General features: G+C 42.8%; 1 protein-coding gene across 2 annotated transcripts in view; it reads left to right on the forward strand.

Moving 5' to 3' along the window:
• Positions 1-14,954, forward strand: part of fat1a (FAT atypical cadherin 1a) — an 81,666-nt gene extending 66,712 nt beyond the window's left edge. The window contains exons 18-29 of one of the 2 annotated variants that reach the window (XM_028590569.1): positions 949-1,146; positions 1,796-2,392; positions 3,104-3,326; positions 3,418-3,549; positions 3,714-3,871; positions 4,808-5,276; positions 6,123-6,276; positions 6,647-6,757; positions 7,754-8,397; positions 9,167-9,304; positions 11,717-11,752; positions 13,256-14,954. In XM_028590569.1, the coding sequence (XP_028446370.1) occupies positions 949-1,146; positions 1,796-2,392; positions 3,104-3,326; positions 3,418-3,549; positions 3,714-3,871; positions 4,808-5,276; positions 6,123-6,276; positions 6,647-6,757; positions 7,754-8,397; positions 9,167-9,304; positions 11,717-11,752; positions 13,256-13,935 (3,540 nt within the window). In that variant the 3' untranslated portion in view covers positions 13,936-14,954. The remainder of the gene's footprint in view (positions 1-948; positions 1,147-1,795; positions 2,393-3,103; positions 3,327-3,417; positions 3,550-3,713; positions 3,872-4,807; positions 5,277-6,122; positions 6,277-6,646; positions 6,758-7,753; positions 8,398-9,166; positions 9,305-11,716; positions 11,753-13,255) is intronic. The other variant, XM_028590575.1, reaches the window with a different exon arrangement.
• Positions 14,955-24,002: the final 9,048 nt, after the last annotated feature.

The following is a 24,002-nucleotide window of genomic DNA, read 5'->3' on the forward strand; positions in this document are numbered from 1 at the left end:
AAAAGATACTTTGAGGAGACACTGCACACATTGTACACAGCTCAAGCACTTCAGGATGAAAGATTGTTTTGCCTCCGACAAAATCCTGACTAGCTTTATTTTACTTCCTATGGTTCCTTGATCAAGTTAGGCACAAAATCACACTAAAACAGAAGAAGAAAGAAACACAGGGTGTACACACTATACCCATTGCTGGGACTCATCAGAAGTATGGTGGATCAGCCGTTAGACAAGCACAGCTGACAAATACCAGCACCAGTAGAAGAAGATTAAGCGGTCATAATCTGTATTTTTATATTAGCAATGGATTGAAATTCCGGGATTGTTCAGGTGCAGTTGGAAATTCCGCCGGATGCCCCTCATTTCCGTCACCTTCCGCTTTCTTTGTGTTGGAATTTTAAACTCCGGTGGATTTCTGAGGACTATGGTTAACTGCTCCTTAGATCTCTGCAGGGTAAATCCAGACTATCTGTCCAATCTGAGCTTTCTGTTGCACGACTAAAACAACTTTTGAACGTACATTTTCCAACAAAACCAGTTCCTTCCCGAGGCTATTTTACAGAGGCACCGTTGCTCCGTCCCGAGCTTAGCACCGCCCATGACGATTGTGATTGGTTTAAAGAAATGCCAATAAACCAGAGCACGTTATGCTCCCATCCCGGGAATGCTGTGTGGACTAGCCAGACCCTCCTCCGCAGCGCTGTTGAGGAAGGTCTGGCAATGCGAGACTTAGACTTGAAATAAATAGGAAAGCTTTGGTTTTTCCATTTTCCGCTGTTGTTTAGTTTCTGCACCGTTCAAATTTCTCTTACGTCAGCAATGTTCTGTGGGTGCATATCTTACCTTCTGAAAAACATTACACTGTCAAACATTACAGAGCTGAAGAGCATGCAGAGAACCACCTCCTCTCTTCACGAATATTTACCATGCCTCTCTTGTATCCCGCAGGAGAATCGACCAAAAGGCACAAGTGTTCTTCAGCTCATCGTAACGGATCGGGACGCTTCCCACAACGGCCCACCATTCACCTTTGCCATCGTGGATGGGAACGAGGGCGATGCTTTCCACATCAATCAGCAGGGAGCTCTTGTGGCCGTGGGGGCGCTGAATAGGAAAAGTAAAGAACACTACCTACTTCAAGCTCAGGTGAGTCACAGCACCGATGAGAAACCACAGTTGAGAGGTTGTATTGATTTAACCGTCAAGCCACAGCAACCTGATCTATTTGTCTTCCCTCTTTTCCTTCTCTGTACCTTTTTCTCTGTCATGTTCACTCTAGTCCACCCCCCCCCCCCCACCAACTAGTCAATGTTTGTGCCTCCATGTTTTTAACCTTTTGAAAATGTATACAATATAAAGCTTTTCACCATACAATAAAGCTGCTGCATCAGAGTGCATCTCACAGGAGAATCATAAATCAAAGACTGCTTTGAGTTGGCACGGTCACATGCGTTGCTAGGTGTTGATGTGTCAGGAAAGAACAGGGGAAAGAAATGAGTGGGCAGATGGAATACGAAATGTAAGTGTGATGTCTTGTTACGTGAGATGCACACTCAGATTTGAGTCACATTATGTTGTTCTTGCAGAACAGATGACCATGCCTGTGAATGTTAAAATGCATGATCTGTAGATGATTTGTTGGCTTTAATATCCGGTGCACCTACAGTATGTCGATGCCGTCGACCTAGGGATATCAGCGAAAGAGCTTGATTGCCCTCTGCTGTTTGAAAAATAAAGCTTGCAGATCTGAACTTAACAGTGCCCATTATTTCCTCTTCTCATTCCTCATGCTCAGGTGTCAGACAGTGGCAGACCTCAGCTCTTTTCCACCGCCTTCATCAGCGTACGCATCATCGAGGAGAGTGTCTACCCCCCTGCCATCCTCCCGCTGGACATCTTTGTGACAACCGCCGGCGATGAATACCCCGGTGGTGTCCTGGGCAAGATCCACGCCACCGACCAAGACGTCTACGACACTCTCACCTACAGCCTCGCGCCCTCTTCCTCCTCCCCCTCAGACGAGAGCGGCGCCTCGTTTTCAGTCTCCGCCTCCGACGGTAAAGTCATCGCCCTACGACCACTCGACGTGGGCCACTACCCTCTCAACGTGACGGTGACCGATGGGCGCTTCACCACGGCGGCCGACGTCACCGTGCACATTAGGCAGGCAACGCGTCAGGCTCTGGACAACTCTATCGCGGTGCGCTTTGCAAACATTGCCCCCGAGGAGTTCGTCGGGGATTACTGGCGCAACTTCCAGAGGGCGCTGAGGAACATCGCTGGAGTCAGGAGGAGTGAAGTCCAGTTAGTGAGCCTGCAGCCTTCAGAGCAAGGAGATCTGGATGTGCTGTTGGCTCTAGAGAGATCTGGCAGCCCCTACCAATCTCAGGAGGTGAGAACAGCCACAATTACTTTTTTTTTTTATGTTTCTACATGTTCATTTGTAGCTACTGGTACCAAACAGGGGTGGGACGTGTTATCGATACGGCAATATATCGTTGTTCTTTTTCGTGTGATACAGAATCGATATGCTGCTGCAAAATATCAATATTTTGATTTAATAAAATAAGGCGCACTGAATAGATTTCCCTTCTCTCAGCGTCGCTACTTCATGGCTCCTTGAGGTGGCGCTCAACACATGAATGAGGGAAACTTAAACATAATTTAATTGTGCTTCTGTTCTAACAGTTTGGACTTGTAGTGAATAAAGAAAGAAAGCCTGTACTTAAACTTTTTTTACAGACATTTTGTATTCATAGTTAGACCGATATCGCGATGTATCATTATAGGATTGTCTAGCAATTTATTGATTATCGCAGAATGGCTGTGTGGTGATATCATCGGTATCGTGAGCCATGTATTGTGTATCATATGGTATCATGAGGTACCCTGTGATTTCGCACCCCTAGTACCAAACTTGTACATAATCATCATAAACATTGATTCATTATTTAGTCTATAAAGTGTCTGGAATTTCCAAGAGCCCAAGGGGATGTCTTCAAATGTCTTATTTAGCCGGACCAACAGTCCAAAACCCAAAGCTATTCAGTTTGTGATGACATAAAAACAAAGAAGAGAAAAGCTGATGTTCGTTTGTCTTCAGGTCGTTTTCCGTAAGCTGAACTCCTCTGCGGCTGTGATCGAGGAGATGACGGGGGTTCGGATCGTGCGGGTGGTGCAGAAGCTGTGTGCGGGTCTGCACTGCCCGTTAAGCTTCTGCGATGAGGTCATCTCTCTGGACAAGGCCGCCATGTCCACTTACAGCACGGCTCGCCTCAGCTTTGTTACCCCGCGACACCTGAGAACTGCCACCTGCCAGTGTGAAGGTACACACACACACACACACACACACACACACATGCACATTTACTGTCTGTGAGAAACTCCCATTCTAAGGGGAAGTATGTTGGCATTTAGGTGGCAGATGTCCCGTGTTGAACAACCTGTGTGAGAACAACCCCTGCCCTGAGGGAATGGAATGTGTGGCAGATCCAAGAGATACTGTGTTCAGTTGTGTGTGTCCAGAGGGCAAAAAGGGCAAATGTTCCGGTAAGACAACCCACCCTTTTATTTGTGTTCCCTGATGTTTTTTTTGTCCTTTACCTGTCTCCAGCTTCTCCCACTTGTGGCGATAATTCAAATACAGTAATTTAATGTTGATGCTGCATGCGTGTCCCACCTCTTTTTGATACATGTCTGTTACTTCCTGTCAGATGGCCACTCACTGACGTTCAGCGGCAGCGGCTATGTGAAATACCTTCTGATGGAGAACGAGAACAATGAGTTAATGAAACTGTCTCTGAGGTTAAGGACCTTCTCCAGCCATGCTACTGTCATGTACGCTAAAGGAACCGACTACAGCATCCTCGAGGTGTGTGTGTGTGTGTGTGTGTGTGTGTGTGTGTGTGTGTGTGTGGGTAAACATATTTGTCCAGCCTTATTAACAGTGCATTCATTACTTCAGCGTCTTTTAAACTAAAATGATAACCTCGCTTATACATAATTAAGTCTAGGCTGACTGTCCCTCTGCATTTCTGAGCTTGTCTCTCTATTACTGCCAAGCATTTCCATATCAGAAGGGCTTAATAAACACAAAACTGACCCGCCCTCCCATGAGACCACCCTGCCATGTGTACCAATCAACTATGCTGAAGGGTTCAAAAAAGATATTTTTAAACCTATTTCACATAAGGGTGGATGGGAATGTGGTGGTGGGTTGAAGAGAATCTCACACACGAGCTATTTTAGTACTGGGAGGGAAACAGAAAGCAGCTTTCCACACATTCCTTTTCTGTCTGTCTGGTATAGGAGTCTGCACGCCCGACTTTAGACTAAAACCTGGCTAGCTAAGAGGCAGTTATTGTTTATCAGTCATATAATGTTTTGAATTTCTGTCCAAACTGTTAATTAATGTTTATTAACAAACTAATTATGTTTTATTTAGAGGCATGAGCAGAAGTTATACTGTTGTATAAAGATAATTTCCTGTAAACCTAGTAGGCTATAGCTGGAAGACATTTGTTTGCTCTTTAGCAAGATAATATTAAAAAATGATTTCATGACATGGTAATAAATCGATGCAAACTGTATTTTCTGATAGTGAGTGATTTATTACAGTGTCGGACATTGATTTATAGCCGTGACTTGATGATTTGACTACGATTTCTCCGCCCAGGTTTTAATCTTGTGAAGTGTTAATGAAACAAGGGAAACTAAGAGCAGAATTGATGAGACGAATAACCTCCTCGGTATATGCTGGATGTTGATCGTGTTCTGAACCTGTGTTGTTTTTTTCGGACTCTGATAGATTGTGAACGGCCGTCTGCAGTACAAGTTTGACTGCGGCAGCGGGCCCGGCCTGGTGTCAGTCCACAGTGCTCAGGTTAACGACGGCGAGTGGCACTCTCTCACACTGGAGGTGGACGGTAACTACGCTAAGCTTGTGCTGGACCGGGTGCACGCCGCCTCGGGCACGGCACCGGGCACCTTGCGAACCCTCAACCTCGACAACAGCATTTACTTTGGCGGCCACGTGCGCCAGCTCACCTCGGCTCGCAACGGGCGCAGCCTGCCCGTCACCAACGGGCTGCGCGGCTGCATGGAGGCCATCACTCTGAACGGCCAGGAGCTGCCTCTCAACACCAAAGCACAGCGGGCCTACGCCGTGCTGGAGGACATTGTGGACGTGACCCCAGGCTGTGCACTCGCGCCGGCTGAGAGTTGCTCCAGCAACCCCTGCGCCAACGGCGGGAGCTGCAACTCGCTGCCTAATGGAGGTACATAATGTCCTGCTCAGCTCATTGCACTCGGAGTTTCACCGGAGGCGCTTAAAGGGAAACCCACTGGCAGGCGTCATGCGGCAGAGTTTTTGCCGGCTTGTGACTCCTGGGGGAGTAGACCCGGTGCCGTTCATCTCCATGTTACTGCCAGCGCAGCAATGACACAAACCTGGTTCAAAATCAGCAAAGTTTTACCTTTTAAGTCAAATTTCAAATTGTCCTTTTTCCGTATCTGTACATTATCTCAGGTCTCGGCAAGGTTCAACATGAGTTTTAATTGTGCCCTAAATTCCTTGTCTATTTATGTATCAAACTAGCTTCCTCTTTACTACTTGCAAACAGCTGTAGCGACTGAATAGGTGAACCTGTTATTTTATTCGAGACAGGCTATTGGAGACAGGCATCTTTAATCATAGTTTTGCAAGACCTCTCCCTGTTTTTCGGATGTGCTCTTATTGCTGTTTGTTTATACTTAGTGCTGTTTTCGATTAATGCAAACTCAACATTTCTGCATCTGTATCGCATTAAAAACCTGCCAGCGGTTCAGGGTGCATAATCCCTCACCATCACTGGAAGGCGTTGTTGTTTAGTCGTGTTGAATTTCAGTAATCAGCTGAAACAAAACAAAAAACTGTGTAGTAAGCATGTAATTGGAATATTGGAATTAATGCAAATGATGTAGAATAATGCGTGGCTTACGCATGTGGCGTACCTGCTTTAAGAGAAAAATCACCTCCAGCAATTCTTTCCAAACTGACTTGGATTGGAGTATTGCGTTGGAGTATTTACAGTAGTTCAAAAAGCATCATTGTCTTCATAAGTCTTTCTTTCTGAATTTCACAGGCTACTTCTGTAAGTGTCCTGCCTCTTTCATGGGCACCCACTGTGAGATTGGCATAAGTCCTTGTGCCTCCAACCCCTGCCTGTACGGGGGCACCTGCGTACCTCGTGCAGACGACTTCTACTGCCAGTGCAGAGGCCAGTACTCAGGACAAAGGTATTACATCCTCTTTGGTCTTGATTGTACATAGAAATAGTGAACATCTTCCCCGAGCTTGCAGCAGGGATGCCATGTTGGTAGAATGATTTTGCACGTGTGTCTGTGTGATAATGATGATGATGATGAACAAAGGCAAAATTATCACTGTACTTTATACACATCATTTTGCTTCTAATATCGAAACTATGTCTGTCTGTATGTATTTGGAGACCGGTAATCTGCCTTCATGAATTATGTCTTATGCATTACTTCACACTGTAGTATATCCTGCAGCCACGTAAAACTTATGTTCGTAAAAACACCTTTCAGAAATGTAGTCTTTGTAGAATTTTTTGAGGTTTCTTAAGTGAACTTTTTTTTAATTCAGGTGCCAGTTGGGGCCGTACTGCAGAGACAACCCCTGTAAAAACAGTGGGAAGTGTATTGACAGCCTGGATGGTCCAGTATGTGAGTGTGAAGCAGGCTTCCAGGGAGACCGGTACGTACATGTTGCAGGGTTTCTGCGGGGTCTTAAAAAGTCTAAAATTCGCTGAAGATTTGTGTTCTAAATCTTAAATTATTTTAAACAAGTCTTAATTTTCCTACAGTACAGGCCAAAAGTTTGGACACACCTTCTCATTCAACGCGTTTCCATTTTATTTTTATTTCTATTTACATTGTAGATTCTCACTGAAGGCATCTAAACTATGAATACTATGAAACACATGGAATTATGCACTTAACAAAAAAGTGTTTTTATTAATAAGGGAAAAAATTCCACTAATTAACCCTGACAAACACTGACGAGACCTCGTCCCACCCTGACAAAGTTTGCAGAGTTATCAAAAAAAGCAAAGGGTGGCTACTTTGAAGAATCTAAAATATAAGACATGTTTTCAGTTAATTCACACTTTTTTGTTAAGTACATACTTCCATATGTGTTGATTCATAGTTGTGATGCCTTCAGCAAGAATCTACAATGTAAATAGTCATGAAAATAAAGAAACACATTGAATGAGAAGGTGTGTCCAAACTTTCGGCCTGTACTGTATGTCAATGTAACGCTACCTCTAATGCTCATTGAAATGTTCCCGCAGCGCTTTAGAATGTGTGTTTTTTTTATTCTGTGGTGTTGTAGTTTTTCTGTTGCTAGTCCAAATGTATTTCTTATAACATATATATATATATATAAACTTATATTACAGCCAATCTAGACACCAGTCCTATAATGCCAATGAGGAAAATGGGGAATTGTTTCAAAAATGTTTCCGGACTCTGACATCTGACTTTATTTTTGATGTTGTGCTATAGGTCTTAAATTTCATTCATAATGGTCTTAAAAATTCTTAAATTTGACTTGGTGAAACCTGTAGAAACCCTGTGTTGTGTTTAAACTCATGAACTGAACTCACTAAATGGTTTAATATCTCCAGCTAGTCAAGTCTGATCTCAGCAGTTTGTAACACGCCTCACTAAATCCCAACGTGTTGTCCAGGTGCCTGAGCGACGTCGATGAGTGCATCAAGAACCCCTGTGCCAACGGCGGCCAGTGCCAGAACACGTACGGCGCCTACAAGTGCAACTGCTCGCTGGGATTCAACGGAAAGACGTGTGAACTCCCCGCCGAGGTCCGCAACGACTTTGTCTCCACCTCCTGGAACATCGGCCTGGAGGAGGTGATCGGCATCGTGGTCTTTGTGTCCAGCATCTTCATCCTGGTCCTCCTCTTCATCATCATCCGCAAGAAGGCTTGTCGCAGAAAGTCAAAGGCCGGCCACGACGACAAACATCTCGGAGGTTCAAACGTGCCTCACTCCTTCCTCCAGAGGCCCTACTTTGACGCCAAACTCAACAAGAACATCTACTCGGACATCCCGCCGCAGGTCCCCGTGAGGCCCATCTCCTACACTCCCAGCATTCCAAGCGACTCGCGAAACAACCTGGACAGGAACTCGTTTGAGGGCTCGGCCATCCCGGAGCACCCGGAGTTCAGCACCTTCAACCCGGACTCTGTGCACGGACACCGCAAGACCGTGGCCGTGTGCAGTGTAGCGCCCAATCTCCCCCCTCCCCCACCCTCCAACTCCGTCTCAGACAGTGACTCCATCCAGAAGCCAAACTGGGACTATGATTATGATGGTACGTTCTCATCAGCTTTAAGCCGAGTCCATTTTCTTTATATACTATAGTGCCAAATCACGACAGAAGTTATCACACGTCTGTGCCAACGCAGGAGTTGCATTGAGTTCCAAATTACTATCAGGACATTTATCGCATTTAAGAAAATGAATATTGAATTTAACAATTCAAAAGTATCATTCACTTTCAGTGGAATCCAATCATAAAGATAGTTAGTGAAATTCTGGGTAACACTATTTTATAGGTCCCTAATTATCTAATAGAGTTCTTGGAAGTTTCCTGTTCCTGAATTGGTTCAAATCTGGTTAAATAGTTTTTTTTTAAATACTAGTTTAACTTTGTCTCTATTTACTCTATAGTTTGTACCGAATGATGTAGCTCTTGCCAGGAAATTTACTTAATTTGATAGCAAATTCTGTTTACCAAATGAATTCCAAACTAAATTTAAAGAAAGTTGTGGTTGTACATATGACAATAAGAGTTTTGCCTCATGCATAACAGTGGAGCACAGTTAATTTAACATAAATTTTTGCATACATTTGCCATATTTTATTACTTTGACACCAGAAAATATACGTGTTTGATATTGATTTTCTACTATTTAAATGTAGAAACATCCCATGGAAATTAGTAAACCAGCAACACCCTACAAGGACTTGTATTTTTGTCTTGTCAAAAGTGAATTTGTTGTGCATCCCATACAGCTTTCTATATTCCATCCATATACTGTGGGTTATACGCTAAAATGAAACTGTGCTTTGTCTTCCAGCCAAAGTGGTGGACTTGGACTCATGTCTGACCAAGAAGCCTTTGGAGGACAGTGCTTGTCACCCGTACAACACCAGGGGCAGCATGTCTGAGGTCCAGTCCCTCAGCTCCTTCCAGTCAGAGTCCTGCGACGATAACGGTACGAAGCATGTTAAATCTATCACCCTCCGTCATCGGAGAGAAACTAGACAAGACAGCATAGTTTGCAAAGTACCATGTTTTATAACACTAGAGCTGCACGATATGAGGGCAATATGCCATGATGTTACTTGCGATAATGAAATTGATATTAAAATGTACTCCGTTCTGCATTTCTGCTGCTTTCAGTATTCTTCTAAAATACAAGAAATTGCTCGTTGATTTTAAAAAAAAAACGAAAGGAAATCAAGGAACATTGAATTAAACATAAAAGGCACAACAACAAAAAAAGAACAACAGTAACATGTGCCGTTTTCTACTCATATGTTCCTTCAATTACCATAACACAAAAACTCTGTCTCTGGCGACGTGATATCGTGGCGACGATAAAAAAAACGACATATTGTGCAGCTCTATAACACACACACACACACATGTATGAGATGTTATTCTGCATTGATGACGATCTATTTCTTCTTTTCTTTTGTCTGATCAGCGTGCAGGGTTGTCTTGTCTTGTAGAGCCTTGTGGATTTCGATGCTAACTCTTGTTTCTTTGCACGCTGCTCACAATGGATGGCCCAAAATGGTGGCTCCGGGGTCACATGTTCTTTTTCTCTTTCTTTTTGCTGCGGGGCTTCAGCTCCCATATGGATCAAATCAGTCCACAGATCCAGAACAAGGTTTTAAATAGAGGGGGGGTCCAGCCTGTAAGTCCTCAATCATTACCGGTACAGACGGAAGCAATCACAAGAACTTGCCCTGTGTAATTCCCCCGGGACTATATCGATACATCAAACCATTCCGACCTGTTTTCTGATCCGCCGGCTCTCACTTCACCGGTGTTCAAAAGGAGTTTGATGACTTACCTAGAAGGCACTTATGTTCTGTTTGAAAATCGCTCCCGAGGTCATTGACTTTGACAGATGATTTTATTTTATTTTTTTCATTTAAAGCATGCCTTTTCTTCTTTTCTTTGTCTCTTCTTTTTTTGTTTCAAAATGTAGCTACAAGCGGATGTTTAAAGCAAACCTCAAGGAACATATCACAAGGGTATAGACGCATACGTTGTGTTCTCCTATAATTTCCTCTTCATATCTCCCTTATTACCCCGTCATTACTGGGATATCACGGTGGGGATTGTGCTGCTCCTAAGTCATCAAAACCTTCCATATCTTTCACGGGAAATGCAAATGAATCCGAAAATTCAATTAGTTACTTGAATATTTCCTAAACACATCTTTTCTGTTTTCCTCATTTCCCCAGTTTGTTTTCCTAAACACACACACACACACACAGGCGTGTCGGGGTTGGAAATGCGTTTATATCTCCGGGGAATTTCACTGATTCTTCCATGTGTACTGTCGATGGCACCCCGTAGCATCTCAGTATGTTGTTGTTGTGTGTTATCTTGCACAAAACAAAATCCAGACCCTCCCCCCTCACTGTGTCGCCTTCCACCATCGTCTTGTGCCCAGCCATGAACCCCCCCCCCCTTTGACATTCAGTGAAAAAAAGTGTCCAGCAACCAGGACATTTTTGGACGGGAGTTGTGTCGCGTGTGTTGGAATCACTCCCACCACCATGCACTCCATATGTGTTCTTTTATTCTTTATTTTTTTTACATTATAAAAGCATTTGTACTAATGCCAGATCTCTTCCACCACCCACTCTCCCCCCCCTCCTGCTGCCTCCCACAAGCCTCCATAGTGACTGTAATCCACCTTGTCAATGCCGCCGTTGACACGGTGGAAGGAGAAGGTACTCTTTTATTGCTTCCATCTGCCAGTAGTTTTTGTCCTCGGTGTTGGGATGTGAAGTGCAGGTTCCAGAGCTGCCATTATCTTACACTGACAAGACCTCGTCCCACCCTGGCCTGTTCCTTTTTTATTTTTATTTTTTTTTGATTCAGCTTCTAATTAAAAAAGATATGCAAATACTAAATTAAACAGGCACATAAGTGTTGCCTTCAAGACTCCGTATTGATCTTTTGCCAAGTTTTGATTATACATCTCATGAAGTCTGTTTAAGAAAATGGCAAACCTGTTGTCCATTAATTATCCTGTCACTCTCTTTATCATTATTGTGACTCTCAGTGTTTCGTTATGTCCCTCATCCCATTTCATTTCATTTCATTCGTGGTCTAAAGCTTGATCCATGCTTCTACGTTAAATCCACGCCGCAGCTACGTACTTAGGTACGCGGAGACACGGACCCTACGCCGTAGCCACACACACGACGCACACACCAGCGCACAAGTATAAACATCAGGCCGCTTACGTAGGCTACAGCGAAAGCTCGGCGTGGAGTCTGCGCAGAAGCATAACTCAAGCTTCAGCCGATTGTTCTTTCCTCTCAGGTTTTAATGTGACTTGTTGTTTCTCTCTTTTTCCTCCTTCTCGCCTCATATAAAGAGTCTTTTTTGGCTCATGATCTCAAGAACCCAAGAGGTGACTTTTTACATCTTTGTTTGCCTGACGTTCATTGGTGTTCCCCCCCGATCCCCAGCCTTTAACTCTTAACCACTAACCCCGGAGCTTAATGAGAGGGAGAGGGTTAGACCTGCTCTGTGAGGCCAAGCTGGTGTGACACCGAGCTTTCTCTCTCTGCATCAGTGCTGGCCCCTTAAGGTGTTACGTCTGCCTCTGTAAAATGATTTATAACCCCCTAAAAAACATCCACACGCATGGCTTTGATGTTGTGACAACACTGAAATAAAATGTGAATTTGAGCCTTATATGTTCAGTGACTAATTGGCAATTTAACTGATTGGATGGAAGTCTGTGTGTCTGTTAGTGCTGTTAATAGTACTAGATAATTTAAAGGACAAATCCGACGCAAAATGAACCTAGGGGTTAATAACACGTGTGTACCAAGTCGACCGTTCTCTGGGATATGTTTTCATGCTAATCGAATGTGACCAGTTTTAGCGCAAACCGCTAATTAGCTTATAAGGCTAGTCATCGGAGCAGAGGGTAAAGTAAAAAGGAATCGCTATTTCTATACCACGAACACGGCTCAAAAGAGCACCACACTTCCACGGTAGCATCCCTATATGTAAACCGAAGCATTGAGAAGACAGTTTATTAAAAACATAGTTTATAAAGACAGTACCGTTCACGTATACAGGCGGGCGCCATTTTTGGGAAAACAGTCCCGACCAGTCGAACCACAAACGCCGTGCTTGTTACTGTGTCACTGGTTGCACGGCGTTTGTCGTTCGACTGGTCATGACTGCTTTCCCAAGACGCCGCCTGTATGTCTTTCTAAACTCTATTTTGAATCAACTGCCTGTACACTTACAAAGTTCTCAATGCTTCGGTTTACACGTTGATGATTTGTCCTTTAAGTCACAGTGAAACAATAAGTGCGTCTTTAGCTTGAATACTTTGACATACAACCACGTGAAAGAGAACGTGTGGTATAATTACGAGTGATAAAAATCAAAGCTATAGATTTGATATGAAGCTGCAGAGAGATACTGAGCACTGTAGGTGCTCTGAACGGATCGATGATTAAGCACAAATCATTTTATATATATATATTACAGAAAGAAAAAGCAAAAGGATTTTACTATGAAAATACTCAACGCAGATGTTTTGTTTACACATATCTTTGGAAGATAACAAGATATAACTGAAGAAATAACACAGGGAGACAGAACAGATCTAGATCAATTGTTTATTTCACTGTGTCTATAAGTCTGTGAATGTGTCTGCAGTGTGTTAAATAGTTGCTCTCACAAAGGGGTGTGACGTTCAGTGTTCATTAACGCAAAACTGATTGTGTTGGTGTGACGTATTGTGCTACTGTTGCATGGTGTGGTTTTTTTTTTTTAACATTAACGTGATGTCGTGTGGTGAATGTTAACAATTGTACTGGATGTGAGCTTTGGTTGGTGCCGAATACTAAAGCGTGTGTTTGTGCTTTTGGGGCTTTTCCTTCTCCAACAGGATATCACTGGGACACATCTGATTGGATGCCAAGTGTTCAACTTCCTGGAATCCAGGAGTTTCCACAGTATGAGGTTGTGGAGTCGCCCGCCCCTCTGTACAGCGACCCGAGCGCCATCGACACCGACTACTATCCCGGCGGCTTCGACATCGAGAGCGACTTCCCTCCGCCGCCGGAGGACTTCCCTGCGCACGACGACCTGCCGCCGCCACCGTTGCCAGAGTACGGCGACCGCTGTGACACTCTGCGGCCCACGGGCAGAGATTTCGACCCGTCTGGGACCGGTCCGGGCGGCCCGGCCGGGGTCCGCCAGCGCCCGGCCCTGCCCCAGCTCTACAGCCTTAACCAGTACCTGCCACAGCACTCCTACCCAGGCGACAGCGGCGACGGCGACGGCCAAGGTGCCACTTCCACCTCGGGCACCGCCACCCCGGCTTCCACCATGGGCGCCGGCGGCTACAGAGGGGGGTACCCTTTAGGCTGCAGTCGGGACCTTGACTCCTCGGCTCTGGACAACATGTCCATGTCTCTGTACATGTCCACAGCCTCCTGCTCGGACATGTCGGCGTGCTGCGAGGAGTCCGAGGCCATGATAAGCGACTACGAGAGCGGCGACGAAGGCCACTTTGAGCGGCTGTCCACCCCGGCGCTGGACTCCCAACAGCACACTGAAGTCTGACACTGGATCCAAACAAAAGTGCCTGAACCCACAGCTACACCTTATGTTAACCCCTCACACACAACCCACACTGAAACATGCACAGTATGTGTACACGGAAAACCCAACACACACACACACACACACACACACACACACACACACACACACACACACACACACACATACACACACACATACATACACACATACATACATATACATTCACACACACAATGAATTGGTTCTAAACACGGGGGTTGTTGAGACTGGTTGCTGAGAAGATCTCATGAAGCTATAGGAGAGACTCTGTAGCATCTTAACATCTGCTCAGTCCAACTTCTGTCCCTTTGAGTTGGCGGTGCCATCGCTTTAAGTAACTGTCATCATACACCGGAAGTGGATCGTCCGAAGGGACAACGTCAATGTAAAACAGGAAAAGCATCACGAGAAGAAAAAAAATAAAAGAATATCTCTGTTTCTATAAATACAACCAAGCAAAATGTTTTTTATACAAGTCCTCATTTTCAATGTAAATTTAAATGTACAGTTTTGATTTCAAAGTTTACTAGGTTTTGTAGATATTCTATGCTTTTATTTTCAAAAAGAGTTCAATGGTGTGACATTATCAGCCTTACTGTGCTTACATTCACAAAAAACAAAAAAAGGAAACGTTAGAAAAAGAGTGAGAAGAAAAGAGCGTGGCTTTTCCAAACTGTGTACTCGTAAAGTTTATTGTCTCCTGGTCATTTCAAAAAGGGTCTTCAATGAATGACTGCATATTCTTGTTGTATTTTTTTTTTTATTTTTTATTTTTTTTTAATTTGTTTGTTTGTAAATTTTGACTTTGGAACCTCTTTATTTTTCCACCAAGAAAATGGGACCCAATATATTTATAGTGCAGAGTTATCCATGGACACGGGACTTTTTCAGGTGTCTATGTGTGTGTGTGAGCAATGCTATGGTCTTGTTAAGGTTTTTATTGAATACTGCCACAAGCTCACGCTTTCCTACTGGCAATAAATTATTCCTAAAAAATAGCTCTGCTGTCTGTGTGCAATTATTTAAAAACTGTATTCATGAATAGAAGTTGTTCAATAGTAGCAGTAATCTGGGTACAACACATTTGTTTGGATGGCTGGAATAGTAATACAAACGGGTCACTTTTTACTTTAGTTCTTTAAAATGCTGTTATATCTTTAGACAAAATGATTAATCCACTATTTGAAAAGATTATTGGCAGGCAAATCAGCATTGGAAATTTATTTTTAGTTGCAGCCCTACAATCTATTGCAATATATGTGACAAATTACTTCTTTTTTTTTTAAATCGTATATACAGTGACATCATTATATTTATCAGAGCAACAAACTGTAACTTCTTAACAAGCAGCGGCCAACTGATGGGTCGTTAGAAACTCATGGCATGCAGCCAAAGATACAACACTCAAAAGGTTATTTAGAATTCTTGTAGAGATCTCATAGTTTTCACACATACCACATATGTCAGGCTGAATGTTGGGACAATGTGAATAAAATAGTACAGAAGACAGCTAGAATATTTCAGTTTGATGGAATGCTGCGGCAATAAAATTTGGTTTTGAATGTTTCACTCAGTGTTAACACCATTAATCTTTAATAAAGAACAAGCTGATCCAGAGTGTATACAGGACATTCAGAAAGGATTCAGAATCCTGCACTCTTTGTCATGTTGCAGCCTTATGCTAAAGTAGTTTTAATTAATTCAGTCTATAATCCCTCAATTCCCCATAATGACGAAGCAAAAACAGGATTTTAGACATTTTTGCAAATGAATACAAACGGAAACATCACATTGACAGCCCCCGCAGGTATTAAAAAGAGAAAACTAAAATATAAAAAGTATTCAGACCCTTTGAACATGAGGTGTAGCCCAGGTGCCTCCCATTTCTCTTGATCATCTTTGAGATGTTTCTACACCTTGATTGGACTCCACCTGTGGTAAATTCCATTGATTGGACGAGTTTGGAAAGGCAGCTGTCTAGACATGCCTTCACAGCGCTCTGTGCATGCCAGGAACTGGGGGGCTGGTCAGGGTTGAGGGAAAGATAAACAAAGCAGTTTGTCATTATGGGGGGAATATTTTTATGATTTCAGCATAAGGCTGCAACATAACAAAATGTGAAATAAACAAAGAGGTCTGAATACTTCCTGAATCACTGCTGTCAGATTGTGTGGACTAAGATGAGTTAATGTTGAAGTAGTCTCGCATTGCCAGACCTTCCTCCACAGCGCTGCAAAGGAGGGTCTGGCTAGTCCACACAGCATACCGGGATGGGAGCTACGCGCCGGACGCAATAACGGTGCCTCTGCAAAATAGCCTCGGGAAGGAACTTGTTTTGGTGGAACGTGTGTACGTTCAAAAGTTGTTTTAGTCGTGCAACAGAAACCTCAGATTGGACAGATAGTCTAGCTAGCTGTCTGGATTCACCCTGCAGAGATCTGAGGAGCAGTTAACCATAGTCCTCAGAAATCCACCGGAGTTTAGACTGCCAACGCAAAGAAAGCGGAAGGTGACGGACATCCGGATGAAAATGAGGGACATCCGGCGGATCTTCCGTCGGCACCGGAGCAATCCCCTAAATTAATTGTGGTCGAGATAGACTAATGTTAAAGTATCAGTACATAAGGGGAAAGTGTATCCAGTGGAGATGAAATGATGAACTCTCCAGGCCAGCCAACAGTCTGACAGCTCTGTGTCACCTCCCTCCTCTGACTCCCTGCGGCTGCTTGTATCAATAAACCCTGGTTGTCTCACACAAGGATGATAAACTAACATGGCCCTGATACCTCCGGGCCTGGTGCACCATTACACTCATTGTGAGCTCTGTGTTTCGTCACTGTGTGGCTCTCTGCTCTGTGCTGACCCGGTCACAGCTCCACACAGGACTGACTGTTCTTCCTCCTGGGCTCTGTACGTAGTGCACTTCAGTCAGGACCACTGAGTCACTCCACATCTCCAGTTATTGACTGACTAGTCTCGCATTGCCAGACCTTCCTCCACAGCGCTGCACAGGAAGGTCAGGCTAGTCCACACAGCAATCCGGGATGGTAGAAAAAAACGTGCTCTGGTTTATCGGCATTTCTTTAAACCAATCACAATCGTCTTGGGCTACGCTAAGGAGGAACTTGTTTTGGTGGAACGTGTACGTTCAAAAGTTGTTTTAGTCGTGCAACAGAAAACTCAGATTGGACAGAAAGTCTAGCTAGATTTACCCTGCAGAGATCTGAGGAGCAGTTAACCGTAGTCCTCAGAAATCAGAGTTTAGAATTAGAGATGGCCCGATACCACTTTTTTGCTTCCCGATACCGATTCCGATACCTGAACTTGCGTATCGGCCGATACGGAGTACCGATCCGATACCAGTGTGTCATATATTTTATTATGTTTTAACAGCTGTATACTACTATCCCTGTATGGATGTGATATGATTTCTATCTTTGTTGTCGGTCTGGCTCAGGTTAAACTCTTTGTGAAACATGAACAAACACAAACAATGAATGCCGTAGAACTTTCTTTTATTCTCCAGTTTGACAGTCAGTTATAACGGAAAAAGAACATAAATAAACTACTTTAATGTAGATTTTCTTTAGGGCTTTATTACGTGGTATCGGATCAGTGCATAAACTCCAGTACTGTTATGGTTTTGGTGTTGTCTTAGTTTAGTAGTCTGTTTTCTGTGTTGTCTTTTGCTCGGTTTCCTGTTTTATTTTGTAGTCTCTGGTTTTCTGTCTTGTCCACTTTACTTCCTGTCTTGTGTTTCCCTCCTTTTTGATTGCTTTGCCCAGCCTAATGTGTTCCACCTGTTTCCCAGCCTTGTGTCACCTGTCTTGTGTTATCTCATTACCCTCTGTATTTAGTCTTTGTGTTCCCCTTGTCCAGTGTCAGATCATTTTGTGTGTTTTGTGTCCCCCAGTGTCAGCGCTCCCGGTTATTCCTGTTTTTGGATTCCTTGGTTTTTTGATACCTTTTGTCTTTGTTTTTGGAATCGGTTTTTGCCTGCTGCCGTTAACAGGACTCCCTTGGTTTTTTTGTGTTATATTAATAAATCCTCCTCTTCAAACGTTCTCCTGCCTGCCTGCCTGCTCTCTGCATTTTGGGTCCGCCATTCCGTACTCCTCCCTGCTACACCTGACAAGTACTTCCCGATGCCGATAGCAGCGTTTTAGGCAGTATCGGAGCCGATACCGATACTGGTATCCAACACAAAGAAAGAGGCACCTGAACAGTCCCGGAAATGAAACGTTGTCGATGTAGACTATTGGCTGACTAATGTCAAGAAATATCCCTCCCCCTGTGGCCGGGTTGGCTCGGTTGGTAGAGAAGGCGCACGTGTACAGGGGTTTACTCCTCGACGCAGGGGCTGCGGGTTTGACTCCGACCTGCGGCCCTTTGTTGCATGTCGTTCTCCCTCTCTCTCCCCTTTCGTGTCTTCATCTGTCCTATGGAAATAAAGGCCTAAAATGCCTGAAGGAAAAAAAAAATACAAAAAGACCTATCCCTCCTCAGCCTCTCTCTAATGAATCATATCACCAACATGAAATATCTGTAATACTTTATGATGAGGCAAACTTGATTGAAAGTGTCTTAGTAATGTGTGGCTTTTGTATGGTATTGACTAATTTAACTACTGAAATTATGCTCCAATTAAACATTTGTGAGAGCAACTTTTGGGTTGCCAGGTTGGGAGAAATGCATTAATGCATTTATGTCTCTCCAATGAACTACTATCACATGATGAAAATTGTGGTCCTGCTGTCTCTTGTGTGCTAGCGCCACTGGGGGACATCAAAGTTTAGACATTTTTAAATTGCACACATACAGTAGTGATTTTAACAGCATGCTTGATGGATTACTGACTTACTCACTTCATAATAAGCTTTTAATCTGCAGGTATAAATCTTAAAGTGTGATGGATTTCTCCGTCTCTAATTATCTGTCAAGCCCGCAGTTAATAATATTTAACTAAATACGTCAGAGCCATGCTGTTTCCAGACTGTTTTATAAACTAAGCTATAACGGTCTCCTGGATCCAGCTACATATTTACTGGAAGACTTCATCTCATCTAACTCTTCCTAATTCATATGGATACTTGTTCTTGAGTTTGTTGAAAATACAAAGCAACGTAGGCTGCAGGAGGATAATAAACACAAGGCAAATTGAATTTTTACAGGCAAAAATAGTAAATTTAAAATTTAAATAAAAAATAAAAAAATGTAACATAGGTTACATAAAAGTAAAAAAAAGAAGGTGGAACCAAGTTGGAAAGGTCATGCTGTTTAATTCCTCTGGCTTCCTCATTTCTCACCAAAATTCTTTTTTGTTAATGCTACATTGTGTAAGAATTTCTGAAATTGTCTCTGACAACCTACTGAGTATTACTTTCAAGCCCTTCCTCCTACGGAACCGGAAATTAGCTCTCTCCATCGTTTATACACAGCTGTTCTGGCCACTCCAATATTAACTTTGGTCTTGTTGCTTTGCCTGTCGCGTTGTCGTTTTTAATTCTCTTTTTTGGTTCCCTGGCGAGTATCCTCTCCCCCTGGCATTCGTCACGGTGCCACTAGGTGTAAGAGGGCGAAATGCGGAGGTATGTCCCTCTTTGGCTAATGTATTTTAAAGATGGAGGTGCTACATGGTTGCCGCCATTTGAGCGAGTCGCTCGTATGTATTCTGAATTATTCTAAATGGCAGATTCTACACTTACGAGAATACTTTGATTAGTTGGTGGAAGTAATTACACATGAATGAGCACATATTTGTGAAAGAACAAAGGAGTTTTTGCTAAGAATCAACTCAAAACATTACACAATGTATTTACACAATGTTTAAGTTTTAAAAGTAGAACCCTTACAACTTTTGGGTTAGGGGTTAGGGGTTTGGGTTAGGGTTAGACATCCTGGCTGCACATTTATTTACCCTCCAGTATATTTAATTAGGTAAAGTCTCATTGAGTGTAAGTAATAAGAAAAGCATCACATCACTTAGATTTATGCAGAAAATGTGCTCAGTAATTCATGAGCTGCTTTCCCAGTATACAGTAAGCGGTGTTGTCATATCGTGCTGCTTCTCTCAGCATCAGAGTGCCAATGACATTCCTGGGTTTAAGAATAATTAGCTCTCTGGTCTATCACTTCATTTGTCACCCCAAAAGGAGGCTGCTGCTAAGACCGATTAGAGGAAATGGACAATTCTTTCTCAGTTGGCTTGCAGAATTAAAAAGCATTTTTTTTAGAAACGGCGCTCAGGTTTCACATGTGGACTAAAAGATTCTCCATAGTCTGAGAGCTATAATGTGAAGAAGAACATACAGTACATCCCAAACTCTAGGTTGTATTCGAATCACTTTGCAGCCATTCGTGCTGCTTAATCTCATGCTTGGTGGATCCAATTAACTCTGGATATGGCACCAGATGTTTTCCCCATTAAATAAATTAAGATCTTCAGACCTGTTAATGCATTATTCATAATATGGCATCAGGAATGCAGTACTGTGGGAAAGGAGGTTTTCCACTTCAGGGGATGATGGGGGTTATTAGCTTTCACTTGGGAGGCTGTGAGTCTGTAATACTGTATGAAAACCACAAGATGGCTGCATATGGCAACTCATAAAAGCCGGTAGGAGGACAGGGTGGTTCTGAGTTCCAAAAACAGCGGAGCAACCTGGAGTCTCATCAAATGAGTTCACTCAGTGGATCTTTCTGGATGAATGGAGGAACACAGATCAGCCAAATAAGCCGATTCATGGATCAGTTGGTATGAAAACCTGTACAATGTAAACTTCAAATCTCCGTTATTTCCCCTCACACTGCTCTGTCTACCAGTAAGTGATGAAACTCTTCTCTGCCCTTTAAAGCCAACAAGCCACTTTTTTTTAATATTATATTTAGTATTTTATTTTACATAAACAGTGTAAAGATATGTCATACATACATCTCATTATTCATATTCCAGATCCTTCAGGCTAGGACACAGACAAAAAATTCCATAATCATAAACAAACATATTAAATTAAAACAAACTAAATAACACAAAACTATACAATAAACTAAACTAACAATACTTTCATATATATTCCACTTGTCAGACATATTGGTTCCCAAAAGACATAAACGAGGTGAAAGAGGAACAGATACATTTAAACACTGAGATATCATCTTGGTAACAAATTTCCAAAATAACCAAAAGTTCACATGACCAAAGCATATGAAAAAAAGTACCTTTTGTATTTCTTACAACGCCAACGAAGGAATGATATTTCACTGTTCATTTTATTTAATTGCTCTGGGGTATAATAGACCCTGTGCATTATCTTAAATAATGCTAAAAAAGCCACTTTTTAAAAATTGAAATAATAGGTCCGTATACCTTTTATACATGTATGCCATTCACGTACTTCATAAAACTCCTCACAGAAAGTTAGAACGGTCCGTATAAGGCTGTGTTTGGACAGCAAGATTAGTGTTGCATCAGTCATATTGTAATTTGCTGTTTGCGCAGACTGTGTGCACAGGACTATTTCTAAATGCAAGCTGAGGTTCCTCGGACAAAGTGCAAACATTAAATACCTCAAATATCAAGTCGAGTCAAACAGAAGTGTCTGAGAGAAACACAGAGGGTGATTAACAAGGAACATGCTGTTTAAACAGTACCGACTGTCTGTCTGACTGAAGGAGAACAATAACGTGCCCGGTCAGTTTTCAGAATTATGCCGAGAGCCCCCCCCCCCCCTTCAGACCCAGAAATGTCGGATCTACACAAAGAGACTTGGAGGAGATATTAGCATCGACCCACCACAGCTGTCTGCCCCGACGTTATTCGCCACAGACAATGCACACTGGGAGCCGCCGCAAGAAAACACCCTCTCGTTGACCTTGTTGACCTGGTCACAACAGAAGCAGCCGGCGAGAAAAACCCAGTGGAAGATTCCTGTCATGTCAATTTGAGCTGCGTCAAATATCTTGAAGACATGTTTCATTGTGGAGGAACCCTTTCAGCAGTGCTGTGTTTTTGTGTTGCTAGAATAATTACTTTTTCCCAGGAGAAATGTAGCACTAATGGTAGGCTATTATTAGGATGAACTTGGACACACTTTTAAAAGAACAGCAGTGCAAAAAGGCATACGATGAATACAAGTGGACTTTCTGACTTAAAGGAGGCTTAAAGGAGTTTTGTCAAGTCTGAGAAAATAACCCCGATGATGCACACCCAAGCGATTTTCGCTGACGATGAGCCGAGTGAACATGCAAATTCATTCCCTGACATTAGATGGCGCTTAATGTAAAACAGAAATACGCCAGTACACAAGGTGGCGATTGTCAAACGTTTGTGGGAAAAAGTTACAAGCCATGAAAGACAATGTACATGAAAGACAATTAGTTTTTTTTGGATTGCTTAAGCACGATTTTCAAAACAGGGCCCGTGTTTTCAAAACACTACACACAATTAGCACAACCACACACCCAATTAACAAAACACTACAGATCCTTTGCATAATTAAACACTCTTGTAAAAACTATACACTTTTGTTTAAAAACCACACTTTGTTACCATGTTATGAAACGTTTCACATTACTATACTCTGTTTGCACAAGTTACACTCTTCTGTGATAAACCTAAAACACTTTTAGCACTTCTACTTCCCTATGATTAGAGTAGGCTACCATCAACAAAGTACAAATATAATGTAAATTCACCAAACACTACACAAGACCAATGTTGCAGACTGAAGAAACTCATTTATTTCTCAACACGCCCAAAATGTTGACATGGAGATTCATAATACTGTAACAAAATGTCACTTTACGTATTGTACTGTAAGTTTACTGTAAAAAAAACAAACACAACAAAACTAGACATTGTCTCTTCGCCTAGCTGGATCTGGCCAGAGAATTTCATCAACATCGCAGGCAATGTTGTCATTAGCAAGACACCTTGGAAAGAAAGGTCTTGAATGACGAATCCATCCTTGCATTGCTGCTACCTCCATCTGGTCACAGGCCTCCTCCATGGCTTGGATGAGGGCTACCTCAGCCTAGAGATGGAGATCATATACCTTCCACCGCCATGCCGAGAAAAACTCTTCTATAGGGTTGAGGAATGCAGAGTATGGTGGAAGATATAGGACGGTGAAATGTGGATGTTGCTGAAACCAGTTCTGAACCAGAGCAGAGCGGTGGAAAGACACATTGTCCCAGACAACAATGTATTGCATATGATCGATTTGATTTGCTGCGGTTATGTTGTGCAATTGGTCCAAGAATGTAAGTATGAGTGCTGTGTTGTAAGGGCCCATATGGGCATGGCGGTGGAGGACCCCATTCTGTGTAATGGCTGCACAGATTGTTATATTACCCCCACGTTGCCCTGGGACATTGACTATAGCCCTGTGGCCAATGATGTTTCTTCCCCTCCTTCGTGCTCTCGTCAGGTTGAACCCAGCCTCATCTACGTAAATGAACTCATGCTGGATCTCCTCTCCATCCATTCGTAAAACTCTCTGAAGAACAGTGTCAGGCAAAATCGTGTAGTTCAGTGTAGATGTAGTATACATATTACAGTACAGTAAAAGATTATGAGACAGTATGCAAGATCACACTGCTAAAGTGAATACCTACCTCTGCATAATCATGCCGCAGTCGTTTCACCCTTTCGGAATTGCGCTCGAAAGGCACTCGATAAATTTGCTTCATTTGAATATGTTTTTTTTTTAGGATGCGTGCCAGTGTTGATGTTGAGACCTGATGGATATCGTTGAAACTGACGTGGTCATTGACAATGTTAGTTTGGAGCTGATTGAGTGTTATAGCATTGTTGGCCAAAACCATGTTTACTATCTCCCTCTCTTGCTGTTCTGTGAACATAGGAGGCCTTCCCCCTTGTCGTTTCTGACCCTCAATCCTATGTAGAAAAAAAAAACAGTATACAATAGTACAGTAATTTCACAGGAAAAGGTAACAGAAGTGCTGATAGTGCATAGAATACAGTACTGTAAGCAGTTACTGAAACCGTGCAGATGTGTTTGATATGATATTTTTACAATACCTAT

This window comes from Perca flavescens, chromosome 2 (genome assembly GCF_004354835.1).
Source record: "Perca flavescens isolate YP-PL-M2 chromosome 2, PFLA_1.0, whole genome shotgun sequence".
Taxonomy (NCBI): Eukaryota; Metazoa; Chordata; class Actinopteri; order Perciformes; family Percidae; genus Perca; species Perca flavescens.